Source organism: Mustelus asterias, chromosome 19, assembly GCF_964213995.1.
Source record: "Mustelus asterias chromosome 19, sMusAst1.hap1.1, whole genome shotgun sequence".
In the NCBI taxonomy this organism is placed as follows: Eukaryota; Metazoa; Chordata; class Chondrichthyes; order Carcharhiniformes; family Triakidae; genus Mustelus; species Mustelus asterias.
Window position 1 is genome coordinate 4,739,525 of NC_135819.1, and position 26,319 is coordinate 4,765,843.

Sequence of the window (26,319 nt, forward strand, 5' to 3'; positions counted from 1 at the left end):
CAATGGGCTGAATGGCCTCCTTCTGCACTGTAGGGATTCTATGTTGTCACAGCAACTCAGCACTCCCTTGGAGGAGCTGGCTGGCCAGGGTGGGTCAGACCACGCGAACAGCACTGGGTTCAATCCCCGTCGCGGCTGAGGTGGACTCGGAAGCTGCCTCCTTGCTCCTACTCGTGGCGGCGCAGTGGGTCAGACCTGGCTTCGGGCAGAATGGAAGAAGATTATTTACAAATTAGAGAAGGAAGGTGAAATTAAACTCAGGAAAAAAGGCAAACCGTAAAATCAGAGCAAGGCCACCCAGGAGGGAAATGAGTTCTTCACACAAAAAGCTGTAGATGTTAGATCAACTATTATTTAAATCTGAGATTGATAGAGTTTTGATAAGCGAGGTTATAAAAGGGAATGGAGTTGCTGGACAGAGTTAAGATACAGTCATGATCTCACTGAATTTTTATTCATTCATAGGACATGGGCATCACTGGCTGGGCCAGCATTTATTGCCCATCCCTAGTTGCCCTTGGAGGGCAGTTGAGAGTCAACCACATTGCTGTGGCTCTGGAGTCACATTAGGCCAGAACAGGTAAGGACGGCAGATTTCCTTCCCCAAAGGACAGTGGTGAACCAGATGGGTTTCTTGATCATCATTAGACTTCCAATTCCAGAATTTTATTTTATTCTCTCAAATTCAGAAGGTTGAGGGGTGATCTGATAGAAGTCTGCAAAGTATTTACAGGGAAGGACATGGGTAAGGATAAACTGTTTCCACTAGTTGAAGGCTCCAGATCCAGGGGCCATAATCTAAACACTAGGGCCAAGCCGTTTCAGAGAGATGTTAGAAAGCACTTCTACATGCAGTCAGGGAGGGAGGTTTGGAACTCTCTTCCTCATCAGTGGCGGATGCTGGTTCAATTGTTAGGTTTAAGCCTGAGATGGACACTTTTATATTGAACAAAGGTATCATAGAAGCCCTACAGTGCAGAAGGAGGCCATTCGGCCCATCGAGACTACACTGACAGCAATCCCACCAGGCCCTATCCCTGCTTAGTTACCCTGCTATCACATGCCGGGACACTAAGGGTTAGTTTAGCACGGCCAAACAATCTAATCTGCACATCTTTGGACTGTGGGAGGAAACCGGAGCACCCGGAGAAAACCCACACAGACACGGGGAAGAAGGTGCAAACTCCACACAGACAGTGACCCAAGTCGGGAATCGAACCCAGGTCCCTGGCACTGTGAGGCAGCAGTGCTAAGTACTGTGCCGCCGATCAAGGAATATGGGTCTAGGGCAGGTACATGGAGTTAGGCTGCAGATCAATCACGATCTTATTGAACGGTGGCGCGGGCTCGAGGGGCTGAACAGCCGACTCCTGTTGCTATGTTCCTAATTCAACTTTCACCATCTGCCATGGAGGGATTCAAACCTGGGTCTCCAGAGCTTTACCCTGGGTCTCTGGGTTATCACGCCACCCCCTCCCCTACAGGTGAAGCCATGAAGAGTTCACAGTTCACAAGGTGCATGTTGCAGATTGCAAGCACATTTCAAAAGCTTGGCCGGAACCTGAAGTACATTTCGGAACTCTCCAAACCCGTCTGGAATCAGTGTTAGTGCCAGGGGCCAGGCTTACCGCATGACTTCAGTGGAATTACTCACTGTGGAATGGCCGAATGTAGCTAATCTAAATCCGACAACTAATCTACAGTTTTATACAAACAAAACTGCTCACTGTAATGAAAAAAGCAAAGTGCCCTGTCAGTTTTGATTGAAGCCCAAGAGGACATGGTTAGAATTTGCCGCAAAGCGTAGCAAGAGCTAAAGGAAAAAATAATTGACGTTCTAATGAAATTCTCTGGGAACGCTTCATGGAGAGGTTTCATTCAATCAGATGACTGACCGCGACCGTCAACGACAGAGCTAAAACGTCAAGCTTATGAGGACTGACTTTTGGCGAATTTGGGTGGACATCTATCCAGGGCTTGTTCGAAGAGGTCTCGCGCTCGTTCCAGTTTCTTTCCGCCGTACCGATCGATGAATTTGGTGAGGTAGGTGTTCCAAATATCATACACGTTGGGCCACTTGAACAGGGCGATCCCCCTCTCGTAAGCCTGCGAAAAAAAAAACAAAGCAGTGTTGGTTACGCAGGACGAAGAGACCCTTCCGCTCGGTTAGTCGATGAACTGGGGGGGGGGGGGGGGGGGGCGGGGGCAGAAATCTATTTCTTGACAACACCAGAGTGCTTTGAATTGTACGCATTTAAGGAGGCATACGGCACGTTTGTATTTATTGGTCAGGTCAGAGAGTATTAAAAATTGGCAAGTCATGTTGCAGCTGTATAGAACGTCAGTTCAGTCACATTTGGAATATTGCGTGCAGTTCTGGTCGCCGCACTACCAGGAGGATATGGAGGCTTTGGAGAGGGTGCAGAAAAGGTTGACCAGGATGCTGCCTGGTACGGAGGGATTAGCTAGCAGGAGAGATGGGACAAACTTGGTTTGTTTTCACTTGAATGTCGGAGGCCGAGGGGGGCGACCAAATATAAGTTTACAAAATTATGAGAGGCACGGATAGAATGGATAGTCGGAGTCTCTCTCCCAGGGTAGAAATGTCAATTACTGGAGGACATAGGCTTAAGGTAAAAGAGGAAAAGTTTAAAGGAGATGCGAGAGACAATTTTTTTTTTAAACACAGAGGGAGGTAGGTGCCTAGAATGCGCTGCCAGAGGTGGTGGTGGAGGCAGATACAATAGCAACGTTTAAGAGGCATCTTGACAGATACATGAATATGCAGGGAATAGAGGGATACGGACCGCGTAGAGGCAAAAGGTCTTTTAGTTTCGAAAGGTGTCCTGAAAGGTTTGGTGGGCCGCAAGGCCTGTTCCTGTGTTGCACTTTGCTTTATTCTAAAGCCTTTTTCCTGCAACTCGATGCTCAACATGGCGATTGGGTAGAGGCTAGTCAGTCCCTTTAGCCTGTCCTGGCGTTCAATTACACCTTGGCTGAACTATATCTTAACTTCAATTGCCTGTCATAGATCTATAGATGGGAATAGAGGGATATGGGCCAAATACGGGCAATTGGGATTAGTTTACGGGTTTTTTTAACAAAACAGGCGGCATGGACAAGTTGGGCCGAAGGGCCTGTTTCCATGCTGTAAACCTCTAAGAGTCTATCTATAACCCTTCACACTCCTGCCTGACAGAAAGCTATCTACCTCACCGGTGAAATTTTCAATTCAGTTAGACTGAACAGCTTTTTGGGAGCAATGGGTTCCCGATTTCCAGTAAACCTTGTGACAGGAATCTTTCCATCATTCCTATCTCTAATTTTAAGATTATTTTCCCCTTGCTCTGGGTTCCTCCGCTCTTTACAGGGATTTACATGTTCCGTCCGGTTATGTATGGCGAGTCAATCACTCATCATTTGGCTTGTAGAAAGGGTCGGAAGCTTAAAGTTTTTAGGTGTTCAGATCACCAACGACCTGTCCTGGTCCCCCCATGCCGACACTATAGTTAAGAAAGCCCACCAGCGCCTCTACTTTCTCAGAAGACGAAGGAAATTTGACACGTCAGCTATGACTCACCAACTCTCACCAATGATACATCTGGAAAGAAAGCATCCTTTCTGGATTTTTTACCGCTTGGTATGGTTCCTGCTCTGCCCAAGACCGCAAGGAACTACAAAAGGTCGTGAATGTAGCCCAATCCATCACGCAAACCAGCCTCCCATCCATTGACTCTGTCTACACTTCCTGCTGCCTCGGGGAAAAGCAGCCAGCATAATCAAGGACCCCACACACCCCGGACATTCTCTCTTCCACCTTCTTCCTTCTGGAAAAAGATACGAAAGTCTGAGGTCACGTACCAACCGACTCAAGAACAGCTTCTTCCCTGCTGCTGTCAAGACTTTTGAATGGACCCACCTTGCATTAAGTTGATCTTTCTCTACATCCTAGCTATGACTGTAACACTGCATTCTGCACTTTCTCCTTTCCTTCTCTAAGAACGGTATGCTTTGTATAGTGTGCAAGAAACAATACTTTTCACTGTATCCCAATACATGCGACAATAATAAATCAAAACAAGTCAAATCAAATCAAAACTACATTCTGAACCCTCTCGTTTCCTTCTCTATGAACGGTATGTTTTGTCTGTGTAGCGTGCAAGAAGCAATACTTTTCACTGTATACTAATACACGTGACAATAATAAATCAAATCAAATGGTTACAGCCATCCACGTGCACGGTGCAGGAATGAGTGGAGATTAACTGGCGTGAGCACCAGCATGGACCAAAAACAGAACCGAATCTCCCATGAAAGAGGTCACACATTAGATTGTAAAATATCAAAAGCCAGGGCATGGCATGCAGGCTGCAACCTAACCCCAGGGCGCGATGGTGGTTAGATATTACTCCTGTTTTGCATTCTGAGCTAAACCACCCGATTCTCTGATGAGATCACTGGCTTTGTCTAACATGGCGTGTTTGTGTGTGATTACAGGATCCTTTCTCTAAGCTAGTGACCTGGTTAGTCTCAAGCGTGCTATCTAAAGAGGGTGGCAAGCTGCAATGCTCTGAATCATGAGACAGTTCACCGGGGTGCAATTGCTCAGGTTTTAAGCCAGGGGGTCAATTTATCCAACATCCTACATAGGACGGCACGGTGGTTAGCACTGCTGCCTCACAGCGCCAGGGACCCGGGTTCAATTCCGGCCTTGGGTCACTGTCTGTGAGAGGTTTGCACATTCTTTAGAGGGATATGGTCCCCGGAAGGGTTGGGGGGTTTTAGTTCAGTCGGGCAGCATGGTCGGTGCAGGCTTGGAGGGCCGAAGGGCCTGTTCTTGTGCTGTAATTTTCTTTGTCCCCCCCCCCTGCCTGTGTAGATTTCCTCCGGGTGCTCCGGTTTCCTCCCACAGACCAAACATGTGGGGGTTAGGTTGATTGGCCATGCTAAATTGACGCTTAGTGTCAGGGGGGGTTAGGACGAGAAATGTGTGGGGTTACGGGGATAGGGCCTGGGTGGGATTGTGGTCGGTACAGACTCGATGGGCCGAACGACCTCCTTCTGCACTGCAGGGATTCTCTGATTCTATGACGATGATCAGCTGTCCCTCGATTTAAGGAGGATGCCTAAGCAGGACCGGACAGGCTGATCTTGGGTGTACATGAGGCAGGATGTCCCACGAGGCAGAGGGATCCAGAGCGCAGCGAGAACTGGATGAGAAGAGAGCAGAGGGCAGATCTTTGGAGCTTAACTTTTGGTTTCACCAGCAATCATTAGTCAGTAACATGGAATAACAATGAACTATCCCACTGCGTACCCTCCTGGCTTTTGCATACACTATTAGCATAATCTCTTTGCAATATGCAATGCAAAACTGGGTGGCAGGCGGGGCCCAGAAGTAAAATAAGTTGTTTTTTTTTTTGTTTTTTTTTAATGATCCAACAATTTTATTGTTTCAAATCAAATTATAGGATCCACTCATGTTTACATAGGCTTGGGAGGAGGTCCACGTGGTAAGTTGGCGCCTGGTCTGAAATGTGGAGGTGGTGTTCGGTCCTTCCTGGCCTCTCGCGAACGATTCCTTACCACTTTGCTGTGGATGGTAAGTTGTTCCATTGCATCATTATAAACCTAAACGGGTCGTTTTTCCGGTTTGTGATTAAAAATAGGTATTCATGCATACAAAGGAATGGAACAGCCAGCAGCACTAGTGCCAGGGCACAGTTGTCCACAGATTACATCCAGCCAGTGTTGATAGCTGTTAGGTGGGACATCTGGATAATGGGACACTTGTTGTGAAGTTGAGTTTGTGAAGTTGGAATTTGATGTTGGTGAAGATAAAAAAAATTGTAAAAATACTACTTAGATTTTAAAAAATTGTGTGGTCCCTTTAAAAGCTGGTGTTTTTTTCCATGCTTGGAGGTTTAAAATGCAAAGTATGCCCAGAGTCCCAGACGGAAACATTCATATCAGAAAGTCAAGCAGTCGTCTTGACAAGACAACCTGTTTTTGTTTGAACTTTGCCCAATCAATTTAAAGCAGGCATTCAGCTACCAAGAACCTATAAGATTTGAAGTTGATGTTGAAAATTCAGACCAATCCTATTGTAGGAGAATTGATAGGTCACCACAGGTATAAAAGAGAATGCAAGGGGGAAAAACAATGGAGCAACTACCACCTGTCAAGTCTCAAGAGAGAGAAAGCAGCTCTCAACACTGCCAGTTTCAAATACCTCTTAAGAGAACACACCATCTAACTAACGGAAGATACCAAATCAAAAAGAACTTATGGACAGAGAAATCAATAGAAGAACTCCAAAAGATTCCGAAAGCCAGAAATCTGGTTGTATTTTGAGAGTGACTGAATTCTATTATTATATATTTTTTGTTAATGAATGAATATTGTATTTATTTGAACAGCATTCCAGAAGAATCTTATTTTATTCGGGATGTTACTTGTTTAGTTAAAGTTCCCTCTTAGTTAAACAAATAAATTGTTGAGTGTCCATTTTAAAGTGAGTGTCGGTATTTGTTAGTTAACCACTAAATGTTACTGAGTTCACACCTTCCCACACACTTTTAACAGATTACAAAGCGAGGTATTCCTCTTTGGGGGATTGGGCGTTACTTCTCAAAAGGGGTCAACCTCCGCATCGTAACACACTCCACCATCTCAAGAGGTACCAATTTGTTGCCCTGCCAACCAAGGAAAGCAGCAACATGGACCCTGAGTGGCCAGCTGTCAGGCTTCAGATCCGCACCAACTGGCTAAGAGTAACTTTGCGGTAAGGTTTTCACTTACACCACTCCATTTTCTGACAATTAGCCCCTTCCTAAAAGGCGCTGGGTATGGGTGCAGGATTGGAAACCATTCTTCATAGAACATCTACAGTGTGGAAAGGAGGCCATTCGGCCCACTGAGCCTGCACCGACAACAATCCCACCCAGGCCCTGTCCCCATAATCCCACATATTTACCCTGCTAATCACCCTGACACAGAGACAATTTAGCATGACCAATGCACTAATCCACACATCTTTGAAGATCATTGCTTTCCCAATAGGTCAGCTGTTTGAACCAAGTTGAAGTGTGGGAGAGGAGACTGAGCTTACCAGGGAGTCGACCAGAGAACCAGGAAAATTAGCGCATCAGCAGCAGTACCCTGCACTGTAGCCTGGCGGCCTCAGCATATACATGAAATGGACAGCGCAGACAAAGATGGATGTTTCACTATATCTATCAACAGGACACAGCTGAACGTCCTTGCTAACAGCACCAAAATTATAATAAAGACATGATTAAGTGACCATTGTCCGAACAATTGAGGAGATCAGGCTGGAGCAGTCTTAGGAATTCATCAACAGATGGTTAATTCCAGATAAAATAGAGGCAACCCAGTCAGAGTAAACCTGCTTAAGGGGCAATTAGGTTGGGGCAACAAATGCTGGATGTTCCAGTGACACCCGCAACCCACTGAAGGATTTAAAAACAACAAAAGGAAACAGAAGCTCAAACAGGGCAACCCAGGGCAACCCTAAAGTGGCATCTACGACCCAGGGCAACAGGCTGGGCTCTCCAGCTGCATGTGACCAGGGAGGTGTGTTTGACGGTGACAACGTCACTGATACCGCACTGACGCGCCTGGGGCAGCACAGTGGCACAGTGGTTAGCACTGCTGCCTCACAGCGTCATAGTCCTGGGTTCAATTCCCAGCTTGGGTCACTGTCTGTGTGGAGTTTGCACGTTCTCCCCGTGTCTGCGTGGGTTTCCTCCGGGTGCTCCGGTTTCCTCCCACACTCCAAAGATGTGCAGGGTTAGATGGATTGGCTGTGCTAAATTACCCCTTAGTGTCAGGGGGACTAGCTAGGGTAAATACATGGGGTTATGGGGATAGGACCTGGGTGGGATTGTGGTCAGTGCAGAGTCGATGGGCCAAATGGCCTCCTTCTGCACTGTAGGATTCTATGCTTACCCGGCACTGACAACAAGATGAAAACGGCTTGATTAATTGTGGAGGACTAGTGACGTGCAAATGTTAAATAAAAGTAACAATCGCACAAAAAGTTCAACTGAGTTTGAGGTCTTGGTTTTACCCAAGTTTTAACCCATTTCTTTGCTCTCCCGAGATATAGGTTCCCTTCCCAGAAGGCCCACAAGTTGGTCAGACTAGCTCACTAGAAGCTGTTAACTCTCAAGACTGTATTTCAACCCAATCAGGCTGGAGGACGACATATTTGTACGTAACTTTTTTTTCATGGGGAGCAGGTGTGGCTGGAAAGGTCGTGGAGGCGTTTCCATCAGTAGGAGAGACTAAGATCCGAGGGCACAGCCTCAGAGTAAAGGGACGACCCTTTAGAACCGAGATGAGGAGGAATTGTTTCAGCCAGAGGGTGAAGAATCTGTGGAATTCATTGCCACAGAAGACTGTGGAGGGCAGGTCATTGAGTGTAGTTAAGACAGCGATAGATCGGTTCTTGATTGGTAAGGGGATCAAAGGTTACGGGGAAAAAGGCAGAAGAATGGGGTTGAGAAACGCATCAGCCATGATTGAATGGTGCAGCAGATTCGATGGGCCGAATGGCCTAATTCTGCTTCTATACCATATGGTCAACATTTGTTGCCCATCCCTCGTTGCCCTAGATCTGAGTGGCTTATAAGTCCAATCCAGAGAACCGTTAGGAGTCAATCACATTGCTGCGGCTCTGGGGTCACATGTGGGCCAGACCGGGTAAGGACGGCAGATTTCCTTCCCTAAAGGACACTAGTGAACCAGATGGGTTTTTACAACAATCGGTGATAGCTGACATGGTCACTGTGACTGAGGCAAGCTTTATATTCTGGATTAATGGCCACACTTCAAGCTAAAGTGATGGGTACAAAACATCCTGGAAAACTCAGAACAATTCTCACGTACTGAGAATTTAAAATAGTTTCTTTTCATTCAAATAAATTAAATTGTACATTCTGAATCAAGAAAGCCAATAACACAACACAGTGGGGAATTTAGTGTTTAAAATGATTGAAATTTCAGGTTATTTAGTTAAACAAATATGAAATAAGAGACGACACTTTCCACTCACTAGTTGTGGGTTAGTGGGTAGCATTCTCACCTCTTAGTTCAATGGTTGTCTTGAATCCCACTCTATTAACTTGACACTCTCAAGTGCTGCGCTGAGGGAGTGCCGCCCTTTTGAGGCAGAGACAGTGAGATCAAATGCGTTACCTTCCATCACCTCACCAACTGAGATCAGCTTCACCGGTTTGAGTGATTAGCACTGCTGCTCCACATCGCCAGGGACCCGGGTTCAATTCCGGCCTGGGGTGACTGTGTGGAGTTTGCACGTTCTCCTCGTGTCTTTTTTTAAATTCATCCGTGGGACATAGGCGCCGCTGGCTGGGACAGCATTTATTGCCCACCCCTAGTTGCCCTTAAACTGAGCGTCTTGCTCGGCCATTTCAGAGGGCAGTTGAGAGTCAACCACATTGCTGTGGCTCTGGAGTCACATGTAGCCCAAACAGGGTAAGGACGGCAGATTCCCTTCCCTAAAGTGGCATTAGTGAACCAGATGGGTTTTTCCAACAATCGACAATGGTTTCGTGGTCATCAGTAGACTCTTAATTCCAGATATATTTTATTGAATTCAAATTTCACCATCTACCATGGCGGGATTCAAACCCGGGTCCCCAGAACATTAGCTGAGTTTCTGGATTAATAGTCTAGAGATAATACCACTAGGCCATCACCTCCCTGCGTGGGTTTCCTCCGGGTACTCCGGTTTCCTCCCATAGTCCAAATATGTGCAGGTTGGGTGGATTGGCCATATTAAATTGCCCCTTAGGCGACACGGTAGCACTGCTGCTTCACAGCTCCAGGGACCTGGGTTCGATTCCCGGCTTGGGTCACTGTCTGAGTGGAGTTTGCACATTCTCCTCGTGTCTGCATGGGTTTCCTCCGGGTGCTCCGGTTTCCTCCCACAGTCCAAAGATGTGTGGGTTAGGTTGATTGGTCAAGTTAAAATTGCCCTTAGTGTCCTGAGGTGAGTAGGTTAGAGGGATTAGTGGGTAAATATGTAGGGATATGGAGGTAGGGCCTGGGTGGGATTGTGGTCGGTGCAGACTCGATGGGCCGAATGGCCTCTTTCTGTACTGTAGGGTTTCTATGATTTCTTAGTGTTCAAATATGTGCAGGTTGTGTGAATTGGCCATATTAAATTGCTCCTTAGTGTCCCAAGAGAAAGGGGGATTAGCAGGGCAAAATGTGTGTGGTGACAGGGATAGGGTTAAGGGTATAATGCCTGGGTAACAGTCGGTGTAGACACAATGGGCCGAAAGGCCTTCTTCTGCACTGGGATTCTACGAAAGAAAAATCAAAACTGTATCCTTCCTGATCGCCGTGGGTCAGTTTAACACTGAGCAGCGTATTTACGCATTGCACTATCGGGGGAGGGGACTGCAATGTTGCAAACATCGTGTGTTTAAATGTGTGGATCTATCTTCATTTACCCATCAGCACACCAAAGAGCAAGAAGTGCAATCTTAGCCGACACATCGAGCACGACACTGCAAGTAATGACATACTAAGCACCATTAAGCCGTTATTGCTTTCAATTGAAAAGAGTTGCTAGGAAACCGCAAGAGAAATGTGCACCAGGGCAAGGGACATAACGGTTTAATAGCGGAGGCATACGGAGTTAATTTACTTTGTCATTTTCTGGATCGTGCATATTGACATTTAAAATGCAATTTGCTTCTCCTGATTATTAGTTCTTTCTCTTCCAGAAACTTCATGAGAGAGGATAAAATGCTGAGGTAAATCTGCAATGGATGTGGACTGGTGCTGTTTGAATTCTCCTGTGCCTCGAATTGGTTCAGGCCCTGGGCAGCTTTTATTCTAAAGCTTCATCACAATGCCCCAGAAGGAATCCGATGTAGACTGGTCTACCCTGAGCATCATTGAACAGCCCTCAGACACCAAGCTTTTCGAGGCCACAATGATGTGATTTATTTTAGCAGAGGTATCAAATCCAACCAGTCAGAGGCAGCGAGGTTTAACACAATTGTTACTAAACCCAGCACAGTGCAATTCAGCAATAAACGTGCTGTGATTTTTTTTCTACCCTTCTTTCCATTCAGTCTTGGACTGTATGGCCCTATGGTGCCGAGCTTGGCCAAGCTTTTGCTGGCTTTGGACAGCAAACATTGCCAAACTAACCACCATGCAAAAACATTCCATATCACAGGATCCCTTCTCCCCATGTCTGCGTGGGTTTCCTCCGGGTGCTCCGGTTTCCTCCCACACTCCAATAAACATGCTGGTTAGATGCATGGCTAAATTCAAGCCATGCTAAATTCTCCCTCAATGTACCCGAACAGGTGCTGGAGTGTGGCGACTAGGCAATTTTCCACAGTAACATCATTGCAGTGTTAATGTAAGCCTACTTGTGACACCAATCTTAAAATCCAGGATCCCTTCTCTCAGGAGTGAAGCCAATCCCTTTCCAACACGCACCTGGACATTCTCCCATTTCCATTGAATCATAGAATGAATCATAGAATCCATACAGTGCAGAAGGAGGCCATTCAGCCCATTGAGCCCGCACCAACAACAATCCCACCCAGGCCCCATCCCCGTAACACCGTATATTTACCCTGCTAATCTCCCTGACACTAAGGGGCAATTTAGCATGGCCAACCCACCTAACCCGCACATCTTTGGACTGTGGGAGGAAACCGGAGCACCCGGAGGAAACCCACGCAGACACGGGGAGAACGTGTAAACTCCACACAGTCACCTGAGGCTGGAATCGAACTCAGGTCCATGGTGCTGTGAGGCAGCAGTGCTACCCACTGCGCCACCGTGCAGGCCTTATTTTGGCTCGCAAACCAATGGTGTTTGAACCTTCAAAGGAATAACCTCCCATACAGAATTTTACACATCATTGCAGACCTAACCTAACTTTCACAAGAGTGAAAGTGCTTTGTCCAGCGTGGAAAAAGGTGACAAATAGATAGAAAAGCAGTGACGCACCTTGAAACTTTCTTCAAAGTAGTTGTGTTCCTCCAGGAACATAGCATAATTGATGATGATCTGAGGCGTGGCAATTCGGAGATCTATAATTCTGTCGTACACTGCCTTTGTGGACTGGTTTGAAAATTAAAAAGCACACACGTAGGTTAATAAGGCAATAATTACAAAAAATACACAGTTCTTTTCGATAATCACATCTAGCAAAAGCATATTTCCTTAGGGAGCGAGTGGTTAGGATATGGAATGTGCTGTCTGGCAGTGTGGTCGAGGCAGGTTCAATAGAGGCTTTCAGAAGCGAATTGGATAAGAGGAAATAACTTGCTGAGCTATGGGACTAAGGTGGGGGAGTGCGACTGAGTGAGTTGCTCTTAGAATCATGGAATAGAATCCCTACAGTGCGGAAAGAGGCCGTTCGTCCCATAACATCTGCACCAACAACAATCCTACCCAGGCCCTATCCCCGTAACATCACGTATTTACCCTGCTAATCTGCCTGACACTAAGGGGCAATTTAGCACAGCCAATACACTTAACCTACACATCTTTGGACACGAAGGGGCAATTTAGCATGGCCAATCCACCTAACCTGCACATCTTTGGAACCGAGGGGCAATTTAGCATGGCCAATCAACCTAATCTACACATCTTTGGATACTAAGGGGCAATTTAGCATGGCCAATCCACCTAACCTGCACATCTTTGGAACTAAGGGGCAAATTAGCATGGCCAATCAACGTAATCTACACATCTTTGGACTCTGGGAGGAAACCCATGGGGAAAACATGCAAACTCCAGACAGACGATCACCCGAAGCTGGAATTGAACCCGGGTTCCTGGCACTGTGAGGCAGCAGTGCTAATCACCGTGCCGGCCATCCCTGGAATCCATCTGGTGAACCTCTTCTGAACTGCCTCCAATGCCACCACATTCTTCCTCAAGGAGACCGAAACTGGTCACATTTCTCCAGGTGTGATCTCACCAACAGCTTATATAATTGCAACATCACTTCTTCACTTTTAAAATCTAGCCCTCCTGCAATAAATACCAAGATTCTATTTGCCTTTCTTATTATCTGCTGCACCTGCATACCCAGAGACGCAGATTACGCAGAGACCCTCTTGCATTGGGCTGCCACCCCGGGTTTGGCAGCAAGTAGGACTGCATTCCATTCACACCAACATCACGGTCCAAAACAAAAATAATTAATTGCTCAATTAAGCCAAACGCAAACACTTTCTGGTGTGCAGAGCAAGAAACCAAAGGAGCGCAGAACAAAATTAATTCTCTAATCACCTTAAAAGTGCCAAGACTCTCCTCCAGATCTGCTAACATGGACCAGACTTTCAGTGACTTGTACACTCTGTTTTGGACGGGTTCTGTTGAATCGAAGTACTCAGCTTTCCGTGATGGTACTGCTGTGGCTCTCTGCGGAGGCAAAAAAATTATAAAATAAAAGTGTGAATATCCCCTCTGCTCTTTCCACTTGTGCATTCGGACCGGGGAGACCCAGAGACAGATGGGGAGACGCACACAGACAGCAAGAGACACACAAAAAGACATGGAGAGGCATACAAACTTTCAGACAGGGACAGGTTCGGAGAAACACTATGACAGACAGGGTGAGAGATACAGACACAGAAACAGGGACAGATACACAGACAGAGACACACACAGAAAGACAAGGGAGAGACATAAAAACATTCAGGCGAGGACAGACAGACAGACTGAAAAATACTGAGACAGGGTGAGAGATACAGGCAGACAAACAAGGACAGACACATAGACAGAGACACAGACAGACAGAGACATACACAGAAAGACAAGGGAGGGACATAAAAACATACAGGTGGGGACAGTCATCAGAGAGCGACTGAGAAACACTATGACAGACAGGGTGAGAGATACAGACAGACAAACAGGGGCATACAGACAGACAGTAAGGCAGCAGACAAGGAGAGAGACACACAGTAAGACGGAGAGACATATAAACATTTAGGCAAAGACAGGCAGACAGAGAGACAGACGGAGAAACACTGACAGACAGGGTGAGAGATACAGACAGACAAACAGGGCATACACATAGACAATAAGGCAGGCAGATAGGGGGAGAGACACACACACAGAAAGACAGGGGGAGACATATAAACATTTAGGCAGGGACAGGCAGACAGAGAGACAGACGGAGAAACACGATGACAGTGTGAGAGATACAGGGACAGAGACAGGAGCAGACACACAGACAGTAAGGCAGGTAGAGAGGAACAGACAAAGACAGGAAATGGCACATAGACAGATATCCATTGCATAAAATTTTTTAAAAGGGCGCAGTGAAATATTTCAAATAGCGATAGCCTTAATTGTCCAAGGAGTGACCCAAACTGAGTCTATTCTCAGTGCCTTACGTTAACCACTTGCACTGGCCTATATTTAGTTGTCTTTTTAAAGTAAAAAGAACTCGCAATTTGACTGAAAAACAACCTCTGCCTGGCTGTATTCGAGGCTTGTTTATTTGATTCTCAGGTGGCAAAATATTCCAAATTTTATAAAGTCACCAGGTGAACAAACAGCAGCAGGAAAGTCAGCCAGAGAGTCAGAGGGCCATTTCCTCAGGAGAAGCAGCACTTGCAGCGAGCTTGACATTGCCATCTGCTGACTGTGAACTGCAGCACCATCCACTAACACGGAGCTAAAGGGTGGGGTAGAGAGGGATTGAAGCTTCCATCAAATCAAATCTAATCTGGGCTGGCTTTGTCCGATTTTGGACCAGACAGTTTTTCCATGGACCTCTGAAGCGTAAGCCAGAGATCTTCGTAATTCCACAACCCAAGCTCAGCAGACAAATACAAAATATAAACTAAAGGCAAATTACTGTGGATGCTGGAATCTGAAACCAAAAGAGAAAACGCTGGAAAATCTCAGCAGGTCTGGCAGCATCTGTAAGGAGAGAAAAGAGCTGACGTTTTGGGTCCAGGTGACCCTTTGTCAAAGCTCATGCCTGGGTCGGAGATAGGGCGACACAGAATCCAAGGTCTTAGAATCATCATAGAAACCCTACAGTGCAGAAAGAGGCCATTTGGCCCATTGAGTCTGCACCAACCACAATCCCACCCAAACCCCACCCCCATATCCCTACATATTTACCCGCTAATCCCTCTAACCTACGCATCTCAGGACTCTAAGGGGCAATTTTTTTAGCATGGCCAATCAACCTAACCCGCACATCTTTGGACTGTGGGAGGAAACCGGAGCACACAGAGGAAACCCACGCAGACACGAGGAGAATGTGCAAACTCCACACAGACAGTGACCCGAGCCGGGAATTGAACCCAGGTCCCTGGAGCTGTGAAGCAGCAGTGCTAACCACTATGCTACCAATGTCTTGTAACCAATGTTAATATGACTCTGCAAAAGGGTAGCCCAAGGGTAGAAAAAAAAATCTGTTTGACTTAAAAATCAATTTCTTTGTTAAACTCGGAGTCTTGCGATATGGAATTATTGCTGAGCTTAGTACGATTTTCAGCTAATTCGCAATAAAGGCAAGCAAGTTTTTTTATTCTTTCATGGGATGTGGGCATTGCTGGGAAATTTAGCATCTCTAGTATGCCCTTGAACTGAATGGCTTGCTGGGCCATTTCACAGGGCATTTAAGCGTCAACTACATTGCTCTGGTGTCTGGAGTCACATGTCGGCCAGATCGGGTAAGGATGGCAGATTTCCTTCCCTAAAGGACATGAGTGAACCAGATGGGCTTTTCCGACAATCGTTTCATTAAAGTTTATTTATTAGTCACAAGTAGGCTTACATTAATACTGCAATGAAGTTACTGTGAAAATCCCCTAGTCGCCACACTCCGGCACCTGTTCGGGTACACGGAGGGAGAATTTAGCACGGCCAATGCACCCTAACCAGCATGTCTTTCAGACTGTGGGAGGAAACCCACGCAGACTTGGGGTGAACGTGCAAACTCCACGCAGACAATGACTAAAGCCGGGAATCGAACGCAGGTCCCTGGCGTTGTGAGGCAGCATTGTTAATCACTGTGCCGCCCCCAATGAGACTAGTCTTCATTTCTTTTTGGTTTAATTTATTAACTGATTTTAAATTCCACCAGCTGCCATGGTGGGGTTCGAGCCCATGTCGCCAGGGCATTAGCCTGGTCCTCTGAATTCCTAGTCCCGCGGCACTGCCACTATTCCACCGTACCCCTCTAAAGAGAGGCACAATCTCCATCCCTTACACTGCCCACCATTTTAGATTAAGAAAGGCAGAGATTGCATCCATGCCCGTCAACAAAAAAATAATTAAGGCACGTTACTTGGATGAAAAACTATATTTGAAAATGATTAGCAGGACAATCAAAGGCTCATACCCTCAACAATCGAAGAGCCTCGTCATAGTTTTCATGCCGCAGTTCCATCTCCCCATATTCACACCAAACACTGGCAAGGTCGTCAACATGTTTGAAATTTACTTTTGTGGCTTTTTCGAATATCGTCCGAGCCTGAAACAGAAACAGATTCTGCTTGTTCCGTGAACATTTAGAATAGAATCCATCAAATCCCGACAGTGCAGGAGGCCGCCATTTGGCCCATCGAGTCTGTACCACGCAGTCACGGGGAGAATGTGCAAACTCCACACAGACAGTGACCCGAGGCCGGAATTGAACCCGGGTCCCCGGCGCTGTGAGGCAGCAGTGCTAACCAGTTTGCCACCATGCTGCTCATTTTCAAGAAAGACCAACCCCAGTCGCCAATCTGATCAACGGACCATCAGCTTCTGAGGAAAGATTGGAGAGGCTAAGCTTGTAGCCGCTGGAGTTTAGAAGAGTAAGCGGCGAACTGATTGAAACATGTAAGATCCTGAGGGGTCTTGACAGGGTGGGTGTGAAGAGGATGGTTCCTCTCGTGGGAGAATCTAGAACTCAAGGGTCGCTTTGTAAAAATAAGGGGTCACACATTTAGGACAGAGATGAGGGGGGGAAAAATTCTCTCAGACGGTTGAGATGGAATTTCCATGCGCAAAAGGTGATTGAGGCAGAGTCCTTGATTACCTTTGGAATCTCTACATTCGGTCCATCGAGTCGTCATTGACTCTCTGAAAGATCATTCCACCTATCCTTATAACCCGACGTACATGCCCCGCTAATCCTCCTAACCTGCACATCTTTGGACACTAAGGGGCAATTTAGCATGGCCAATCCACCTAACCTGCACATCTTTGGACACTAAGGGGGAATTTAGCATGGCCAATCCATCTAACTCACACATCTTTGGACTGTGGGAGGAAACCGGAGCACTCGGAGGATACTCTCACAGACACGGGGAGAACGTGCAAACTCCACACAGACAGTCACCTGAGACCCGAATTGAAATGAGGTCCCTGGCGCTGGGAGGCAGCATTATGCCACCGTGCCACCTAGATAGATTCTTGATAAGCAAGAGGTTATCGGGGTTCGGCCGGAATATGCAGTCGGGGTTAACAACTGATTAACAATGATTTATTGAATGGTGGCGCAGACTCGAGGGGCCAAGTGGCCTACACCTAATTTGAATGTATTCATCATGTATCTGCAGCATTAGGTCCTCACACTGGAAGGTTCCCGGTTCCATTCTGGTGTGAGTTAATTGCTTTCATTGGCCTTAGTGCAGGTGGGCTAGAGGGCCGAGAAAACAAAATATATGATGTGCGGGTCCAAAGATGTGCGGGTTAGGTGGATTGGCCGTGCCAAATTGCCCCTTAGTGTCAGGGGGACGAGCGAGGGTAAATGCATGGGGTTATGGGGGTGGGGACTGGGTGGGATTGCGATCGGTGCAGACACGACGGGCTGAATGGCCTCCCTCCACACTGTAGGGATCCTATGATTCTACGAATCCAACTTCAATCTGGTGATGAATGAGGGAATCAGGAGGAGGGGGAGGGGGCAAGGTCGGGAGGGAGGCAGTGAGTGTTGGAATGTCAGGCAAGGACAAAACTGGCTTAGAGCCCACCGTCGATGACCAATCATTGCTCACTGGGCCAGTCTCACTCTTACAGAGCTGCTGGTACCCATCGAACCAAACACTGACAGAGAGTTCAACACCTTCCAGAGACAAAAGGGACAAAAGTGTGAAGGAGGTGCCAAATGATGAGAAGTATTTGAATCCTCAGCCACAGTGTACTGTGTATAATTGAATGCAAGTGGTGGGCATTGACTGGGGATCCACTTGTGTCCCTTTAAAAAGGGGCAGACAAACTGTGGTGCTTGGGTTTGGAGGTGTATGCTTATAACATGCATCTCTGCAAATAAATTCTTCCAAAGACTACGGATTGGCTTCATTCCTATTTTTCACTGCCTGGCTTTCTGGAATAAACACCACTTACTTCAAAATGATGTGGAGATGCCGACGTTGGACTGGGGTGGGCACAGTAAGAAGTCTCACAACACCAGGTTAAAGTCCAACAGGTATATTTGGTTGCACAAGCTTTCGGAGCGCTGCCCCTTCATCAGACGAGTGCCCGTATGAGGAACGGTTGAGGACTCTGGGTCTGTACTCGCTGGAGTTTAGAATGATGAGGGGGAATCTTATTGAAACTTATAGGATACTGCGAGGCCTGGATAGAGTGGACATGGAGAGAATGTTTCCATTAGTAGGAAAAATTAGAACCAGAGGGCATAACCTCAGGCTGAAGGGACGATCCTTTAAAACAGAGATGAGGAGGAATTTCTTCAGCCAGAGAGTGGTGAATCTGTGGAACTCTTTGCCGCAGAAGGCTGTGGAGGCCAGGTCATTGAGTGTCTTTAAGACAGAGATAGATAGGTTCTTGATTGGTAAGGGGATCAGGGGTTATGGGGAAAAGGCAGGAGAATGGGAATGAGAAAAATATCAGCCATGATTGAATGGCGGAACAGACTCGATGGGCCGAGTGGCCTAATTCTGCTCCTGTGTCTTATGATCTTATGATGAAGGGGCAGCGCTCCGAAAGCTCATGCTACTATATAAACCTGTTGGACTTCAACCTGGTGTTGTGAGACTTCTTACTGTTACTTCAAAATGGATTGCAACATACAAAGTTTTGCTACGAGAATGTAGGAATCTCTTTTTATCAACTGCTACATATCTCCCTCTTGCCCCCCCACCCCTAATTCATCTGTGCTCATCATTAAGTGTTGAGAAATGGAAGTCTTCCCAATCTTAGCAGCTCGGATCAACATCAAGCATGTCCAAGGTGAAGAAAAGCTTTCTCTATTCTCCCTCGATAAGGAGTCTCAGTTCCAAATCTCAGAAACAGCCACTACGCAAGTCTTCCGAGTCATTCCAGTTCCCATACTCCCCACCTGAAGCCTCCGGGTGAGACGGCCAATTAGGGAGCATTTTGTAGATGTAGGTGCACCCTCATTCGGAACTGGATTGAGACTCATTTTATAAATGACTCCGACAGCCAGCCTTCCATCAGTCCCCCTGTCATAAGTTCAATAAGATACAGGAGCAGAATTAGGCCATTCGGCCCATCGAGTCCGCTCCGCCATTCGATCATGGCTGATATGCTCCTCATCCCCATTTTCCTGCCTTGTCCCCATAACCCTTCAACCCATTACCAATTAAAAATCTGTCTAACTCCTCCTTCAATTTACTCACTGTTCCAGCATCCATGTCGAGTCTCAAGATGAATCACAGAATCCCCACAGCGCAGGAGGAGGCCATTCAGCCCATCGAGCCTGCACCGACCACAATCCCACCCAGTCCCCACCCCCATAACCCCATGCATTCACCCTCGCTAGTTCCCCCTGACACGAAGTGGCAATTTAGCATGGCCAATCAACCTAACCCGCACATCTTTGGACTTGGGAGGAAACCGGAGCACCCGGAGGAAACCCATGTAGACACGAGGAGTATGTGCAGACTCCGCACAGACAGTGACCCAAGCAGGGAATCGAGCCCGGGTCCCTGGCGCTGTGAGGCAGCAGTGCTAACCACTGTGCCGGCCCATGAAGGGACAGTAATCAAACCCCTCGCACCACCCCCTTCCTCTGAAGCTTTGTTAAGGTACAACAAAGGTCCGACTTACGTCCTGAATTTGACCATTCTCTTCGTAAAACTTTGCAAACGAAACCCAGAGCGAATGCGGCTTTCCAGTAGCTTTTAACGGATCGACTGTTTGCACGGCTTCTGTGTACGTGTTTATGATCTGTAATGAGGAAAATCGATGATTACTGCACAGCAAACTCCTGAAATACGCTGGAAAATCTCAGCAGGTCTGACAACATCTGTGGAGAGAGAATAGCGCCAACGTTTTGAGTCTGGATGGTCCTTCTCAGCTCTGAAGGGTCACCCAGCCTCGAAACGTTGGCGCTATTTATTCTCTCTCCACTGATGCTGTCAGATGTGCTGAGATTTTCCAGCATTTTTCTGTTTTTGTTTCAGATTCCAGCATCTGCAGCATTCTGCTTTTAACTTCATTTCCTATCTTTTAAAAAGTAAAATGAAGTTGCCTCATTAGGTGTTAAAATTGTGTTTTGGAATTACAAAGCTCCTCGTCACAACTGACACGGTGCCTCCAATTTCAGAGGAAATATAGCATCAAAGCCTGTAGGAAGTTGCCCAAAGCATCAGCCACAATTTCACTAAGTGTGGAACAGGCTTAAGGGACTAAATTGTCTATCGCAGTTATAGAATCATGGAAATTGTAGAATCAAAGAATCCTGCAGTGCAGAAAGAGGCCATTCGGCCCATCGAGTCTGCACCAACAACAATCCCACCCAGGGCCTATCCCCGTAACCCCACATATTTGCCCCCTAATCCCTTTAACCTATGCATCCCGGGACACTAAGGGGCAATTTAGCATGGCCAATTAACCTAACCCGCACATCTTTGGACTTGGGAGGAAACCGGAGCGCCCGGAAGAAACCAACGCAGACACGGGGAGGACGTGCAGACTCCGCACAGTCAGCGACCCAAGCCGGGAATCGAACCCAGGTCCCTGGAGCTGTGAGGCAGCAGTGCTAACCACTGTGCTACCGTACCGCCCCTTATGGGGAAAATTCTGAGGAAGAGTATAAATCGTCATTTAGAAAGGCACTAATTAATCCACGACAATCAGCATGGATTTGGAAAGGGAAGTCATGCCTGACTAATTTCATTGAATGCTTTTGAGAGGTAGCAAGGAAGGTCAATGAGGGTAGCATGTGCGAAGTTGTCTAAAGTGGATTTTAGCAAGGCTGTCGACAAGATCCCGCAAGGCAAATGGGTCAGAAAAGGAAGACCTCGTAGGGCCCAAGGGCAAGCCAGATTCAAAACTGGATCAGTAGCCAGAAGCAAAATGTAGTGGTTGCTTTGTAGAATAGAAGGCTGGTTTCAGTGGGAGAACCACAAGGCTAACTGCTCAGTCGCTTACTTTCTGTGATCATATATCAGTGGCTTTAACTTAAATCTGTGTGGGTTTCCCCCGGGTGCTCCGGTTTCCTCTTACACTCCAAAGATGTGTGGGTTAGGTGGATTGGCCATGCTAAACTGTCCCTAGTGTCAGGGGATTAGCAGGGTAAATGTGCGGGGTTACGGGAATAGGGTCTGGGTGGGATTGTGGTTGGTGCAGACTCGATGGGCCTCTCCCTGCGCTGTAGGGATTCCGTAAGTTTGCAGACGATACCAAAATTGGGTACCACAAAAACCATCTATTTCCATTTCTGTAATATCTCCTGATTTTTCCCCCCAACTTATTTCATTTGCTGTTGAAACCCCATAGTTCATAGTTCCAGGGACCCGGGTTCGATTCTCGGCTTGGGTCACTGTCTGTGCGGAGTCTGCACGTTCTCCCCGTGTCTGCATGGGTTTCCTCCGGGTGCTTCGGTTTCCTCCCACAGTCCAAAGATGTGCAGGTTAGGTTGATTGCTAAATTGCCCCTTAGTGTCCTGGGATGCATAGGTTAGAGGGATTAGCGGGGTGAATAATGTGGGGTTACAGGGATAGGGCCAGGGTGGGATTGTTGCTGGTGCAGACTCATTGGGCCGAATGGCCTCCTTCTGTGCTGTAGGGATTCTGTGATTCTGTAAATCTCAGCACAAGTGATTAAACTCGTTGCTTCCTTTCTCCTACCTATTGAAATCAGCCTAGCTGTGCACCTTTTGAATCAGAACTGCCTGATATAGGGTGAAGTCAGTATCTACGTTGTAGAAAACATCCCGGTAACCTGAGTAATCTAGGAGCCGGACCATTGTGGCGAAGAGGCTACATCAATGAATCATAGAATCCCGACAGCACAGAAAGAGGCCATTCAGCCCATCGAGCCTGCACCGACAATGATCCCACCCAAGACCAATCCAGTAATCCCACATATTTACCCTGCTAATCCCCCCGACACTAAGGGGCAATTTAGCATGGTCAATCCACCTAATCTGCACATCTTTGGACACTAAGGGGCAATTTATCATGGCCAATCCACCTAACCTACACATGTTGGGACAATAAGAGGCAATTTAACATGGCCAATCCACCTAACCTGCACATCTTTGGAGTGAGGAAGGAAACCAGAGCACCCGGAGGAAACCCACGCAGACATGGGGAGAACGTGCTAACTCCACACAGTGACCCAAGGCTGGAACTGAACCCGGGTTTCTGGTGCTGTGAGGCAGCAAAGCTAACCACTGTGCCACCTTGCACGGGAAGAAGTGGCGCTAAGTTTCGAAGTCTGCTTGTTGCAGCTGGGAGGAAGATGACAGACAGGTATGAAGCTTCAGCGTGGGAAAACTGGGATGGAATGAAGCAGAACATGCAGAAGATCTTGATTTTAACAGATTGAGGAAGAAAGAAGGGCCCACATGTAGAATGCTTTAGCAAAATAGGTCAGTTACATAGAATCCTACAGTGCAGAAGGAGGCCATTCGGCCCATCGAGTCTGCACTGACCACAGTCCCACCCAGACCTTATCTCCATAACCCCATGCATTCACCCTAGCTAGTCCCCCTGACACCAAGGAGCAATTTAGCACGGCCAATCCACCTAACCCGCACATCTTTGGACTGTGGGAGGGGCGGCACGGTAGCACAGTGGTTAGCACTGCTGCTTCACAGCTCCAGGGTCCCGGGTTCGATTCCCGGCTCGGGTCACTGTCTGTGTGGAGTTTGCACATTCTCCTCGTGTCTGCGTGGGTTTCCTCCGGGTGCTCCGGTTTTCTCCCACAGTCCAAAGATGTGCGGGTTAGGTTGATTGGCCAGGTTAAAAATTGCCCCTTAGAGTCCTGAGATGCGTAGGTTAGCGGGATTAGCGGGTAAAATATGTGGGGGTAGGGCCTGGGTGGGATTGTGGTCGGTGTAGACTCGATGAGCCGAATGGCCTCCTTCTGCACTGTAGGGTTTCTATGATTTCTATGAAACTGGAGCACCTGAAGGAAACCCATGCAGACACAGGGAGAACGTGCAAACTCCACACAGACAGTGACCCAAGCGGGAATTGAACTTGGGTCCCTGATGCTGTGAGGCAGCAATGCTAACCACTGTGCCACCGTGCCGTCCCAGCAGTCACAACATTACGAAGTGATGCATTTTGGTGGGAATAATGTAGGGAGGAGCTACACGATAAATGGAAGAACCATAAAGGGTGTAGAGACGCAGAGGGACCTGGGTGTGCAAGTCCACAGATCTTTGAAGGTGACGTCACAGGTGGAGAAGGTGGTGAAGAAGGCATATGGCATGCTTGCCTTTATAGGACGGGGCATAGAGTATAAAAGTTGGAGTCTGATGTTGCAGATGTATAGAACGTTGGTTCGGCCGCATTTGGAATACTGCGTCCAGTTCTGGTCGCCACACTACCAGAAGGACGTGGAGGCTTTGGAGAGAGTACAGAGGAGGTTTACCAGGATGTTGCCTGGTATGGAGGGGCTTGGTTATGAGGAGAGATTGGGGAAACTGGGGTTGTTCTCCTTGGAAAGACGGAGGATGAGGGGAGACTTAATAGAGGTGTATAAAATTATGAAAGGCATAGATAGGGTGAACGGTGGGAAGCTTTTCCCCGGGTCGGTGGTGACGTTCACGAGGGGTCATAGGTTCAAGGTGAAGGGGGGGAGGTTTAACACAGATATCAGAAGGACATATTTCACACAGAGGGTCGTGGGGGCCTGGAATGTGTTGCCGGGCAAGGTGGTGGAGGCGGACACACTGGGAACGTTTAAGACTTATCTAGACAGCTATATGAACGGAGTGGGAATGGAGGGATACAAAAGAGTGGTTTAGTTTGGACCAGGGAGCGGCGCGGGCTAATTGTTCTTTGTTTCTCGTTTCAAGGCTTCATTCTATGATCAACTTGCTGGTGCCAGTACAGAGCGAGACTGCGGATAGTTGGGAACCTGTCTCGGGGGCAGGGAATTCATATGGTGTTCGTGGAAGTGGAAATGAATAGGGTTGGGAAGCATTTTCTGATCAGGGCCAGTGTGATCTCCTGGACTCGTTTCGATCGTCTCAGGGGGTCGGAGAGGAATTTCCCAGATTTTTTTCCCCCATATTGGCCCTGGGGTTTTTCACTCTGGGTTTTCGCCTCTCCCTGGAGATCACATGGTCTGGAATGGGGGGGTGGGGGTGAGTTAATAGGTTGTGATGAACAAAGCATCGTAGCTGTGAGGGACAGCTCGGTGGATAGGATATTAGTATGTAGATAGGCTGGAAAATTGGGCGGGGATCCTGGATTCAGGATTCAATCCTGGACCGGGGAGCGGCGTGGGCTTGGAGGGCCGAAGGGCCTGTTCCTGTGCTGTATTGTTCTTTGTTCTTATTACATCTCAACTACATTCATAAATTGAAATTAGCCCCTTGACAACTCGGAAACAACATCGATTTGTCGACAGAATTGCAGGAGCATTTTGTGCATAAACAAATTTTTGCATTTTTAGCATTTTGAATGCGTATTGTTTCTCATTCAACACCGTTTACCATTCAGTGATTCATGTTGTGGGGTTTACTCGAAAGGGTAATGAAGTTAGGTTGATTGGCCATACTAAAAATTGCCCTTAGTGTCCTGAGATGCGTAGGTTAGAGGGATTAGTGGGTAAATATGTAGGAATATGGGGGTAGGGCCTGGGTGGGATTGTGGTCGGTGCAGACTCGATGGGCCGAATGGCCTCTTTCTGTACTGTAGGGTTTCTATGATTCTATGAAGTCTGATGACTCCAAGGACAAGAGTTCCTCACCTCTCGTGGTTTGCCTTCGTACAGCTTGACGCGCTTATGCCACTCGTGAACGTTGTGGGGGTTCTGGCGAAGCAGTACGCTGTTCAAGAGGAGGGGCCGCCTGTTTATCAGCTGCTCAAACCTCGCCAAACGCAGCTCCAGGTCGATATCATCTGTTAAAAATGTAAGCACGGGTTACTGCCGCTGGCCACATCATGCGGCGCCCAATGAAATCTTCACTGTACACTTTAACAAGGGAGAACCCCATAATCAAAGCTAGCTCAGAGGGATGTTAGAACTGTATAAAACTATGTTATAACTGTATAAACGCTAGCTAGGCCTGCAAAGTGGCACAGTGGTTAGCACTGCTGCCTCACAGCACCAGGGACCCGGGTTCGATTCCCGGCTTGGGTCACTGTTTGCGTGGAGTCTGCACGTTCTCCCCGTGTCTGTGTGGGTTTCCTCCGGATGCTCCGGTTTCCTCCCACAGTCCAAAGATGTGCTGGTTAGGTTAATTGGCCATGTTAAAATTGCCCTTTAATGTCCCAGGATGCATAGGTTAGAGGGATTAGTGGGGTAAATACGTGGGGTTACAGGGATAGGGCCTGGGTGGGATTGTTGTCGCTGACTCGGTGGGCCGAATGGACTCCTTCTGCGCTGCAGGGATTCTATGATAAAGGAGGAAAAATGTGAAGAAAATCTTTCAAACCAGCTGGTGTTGGGAGATCTGGAACTCTCTGCCTGACAGGCTGGTAGAGGCAGAAACCCTCAGTGCATTTACAAACACTTGGATAGTCACTTCAGGTGGCTGACTGGGCTATGGAGCCAGAGCTAAAAAAGAGAGTCAGGCTGGATAGTTCTTCCATGGCCAATACAGATATGATGGGCTGAATGGTCTCCTTCAGTGCCGTAGATTTTCCAAGTTAGGGGCAGAACATTGTGCTCATAGGATCGTAGAATCCCTACAGTGCCATTTGGCCCATTGAGCCTGCACAGACAATGATTCCAAAGCAGATACACGGGAACACCACCGCCTGCAAGTTCCCCTCCAAGCCACTCAGCATCCTGATTTGGAAATATATCGGCCGTTTCTTTCACAGTCTCTGGGTCAAAATCCTGGAATTCCCTCCCGAATGGCATTGTGGGTCAACCCACAGCACG

At 47.5% G+C, this 26,319-nt stretch overlaps 1 protein-coding gene across 6 annotated transcripts in view; it reads right to left on the bottom strand.

Moving 5' to 3' along the window:
• xab2 (XPA binding protein 2) overlaps positions 1-26,319 on the bottom strand; it is an 80,203-nt gene that overhangs the window by 30,959 nt on the left and 22,925 nt on the right. For all 6 annotated transcript variants that reach the window (XR_013500129.1, XR_013500127.1, XR_013500131.1 and 3 more), the window contains exons 8-13: positions 25,180-25,331; positions 20,074-20,193; positions 16,397-16,528; positions 13,321-13,452; positions 12,028-12,141; positions 1,944-2,106 (exon numbers count right to left, since the gene is read on the bottom strand). Coding sequence is in view for 1 of the 6 variants with exons in the window: in XM_078234914.1 (XP_078091040.1) it covers positions 1,944-2,106; positions 12,028-12,141; positions 13,321-13,452; positions 16,397-16,528; positions 20,074-20,193; positions 25,180-25,331 (813 nt within the window). In the remaining 5 variants the exon portion in view is untranslated. The remainder of the gene's footprint in view (positions 1-1,943; positions 2,107-12,027; positions 12,142-13,320; positions 13,453-16,396; positions 16,529-20,073; positions 20,194-25,179; positions 25,332-26,319) is intronic.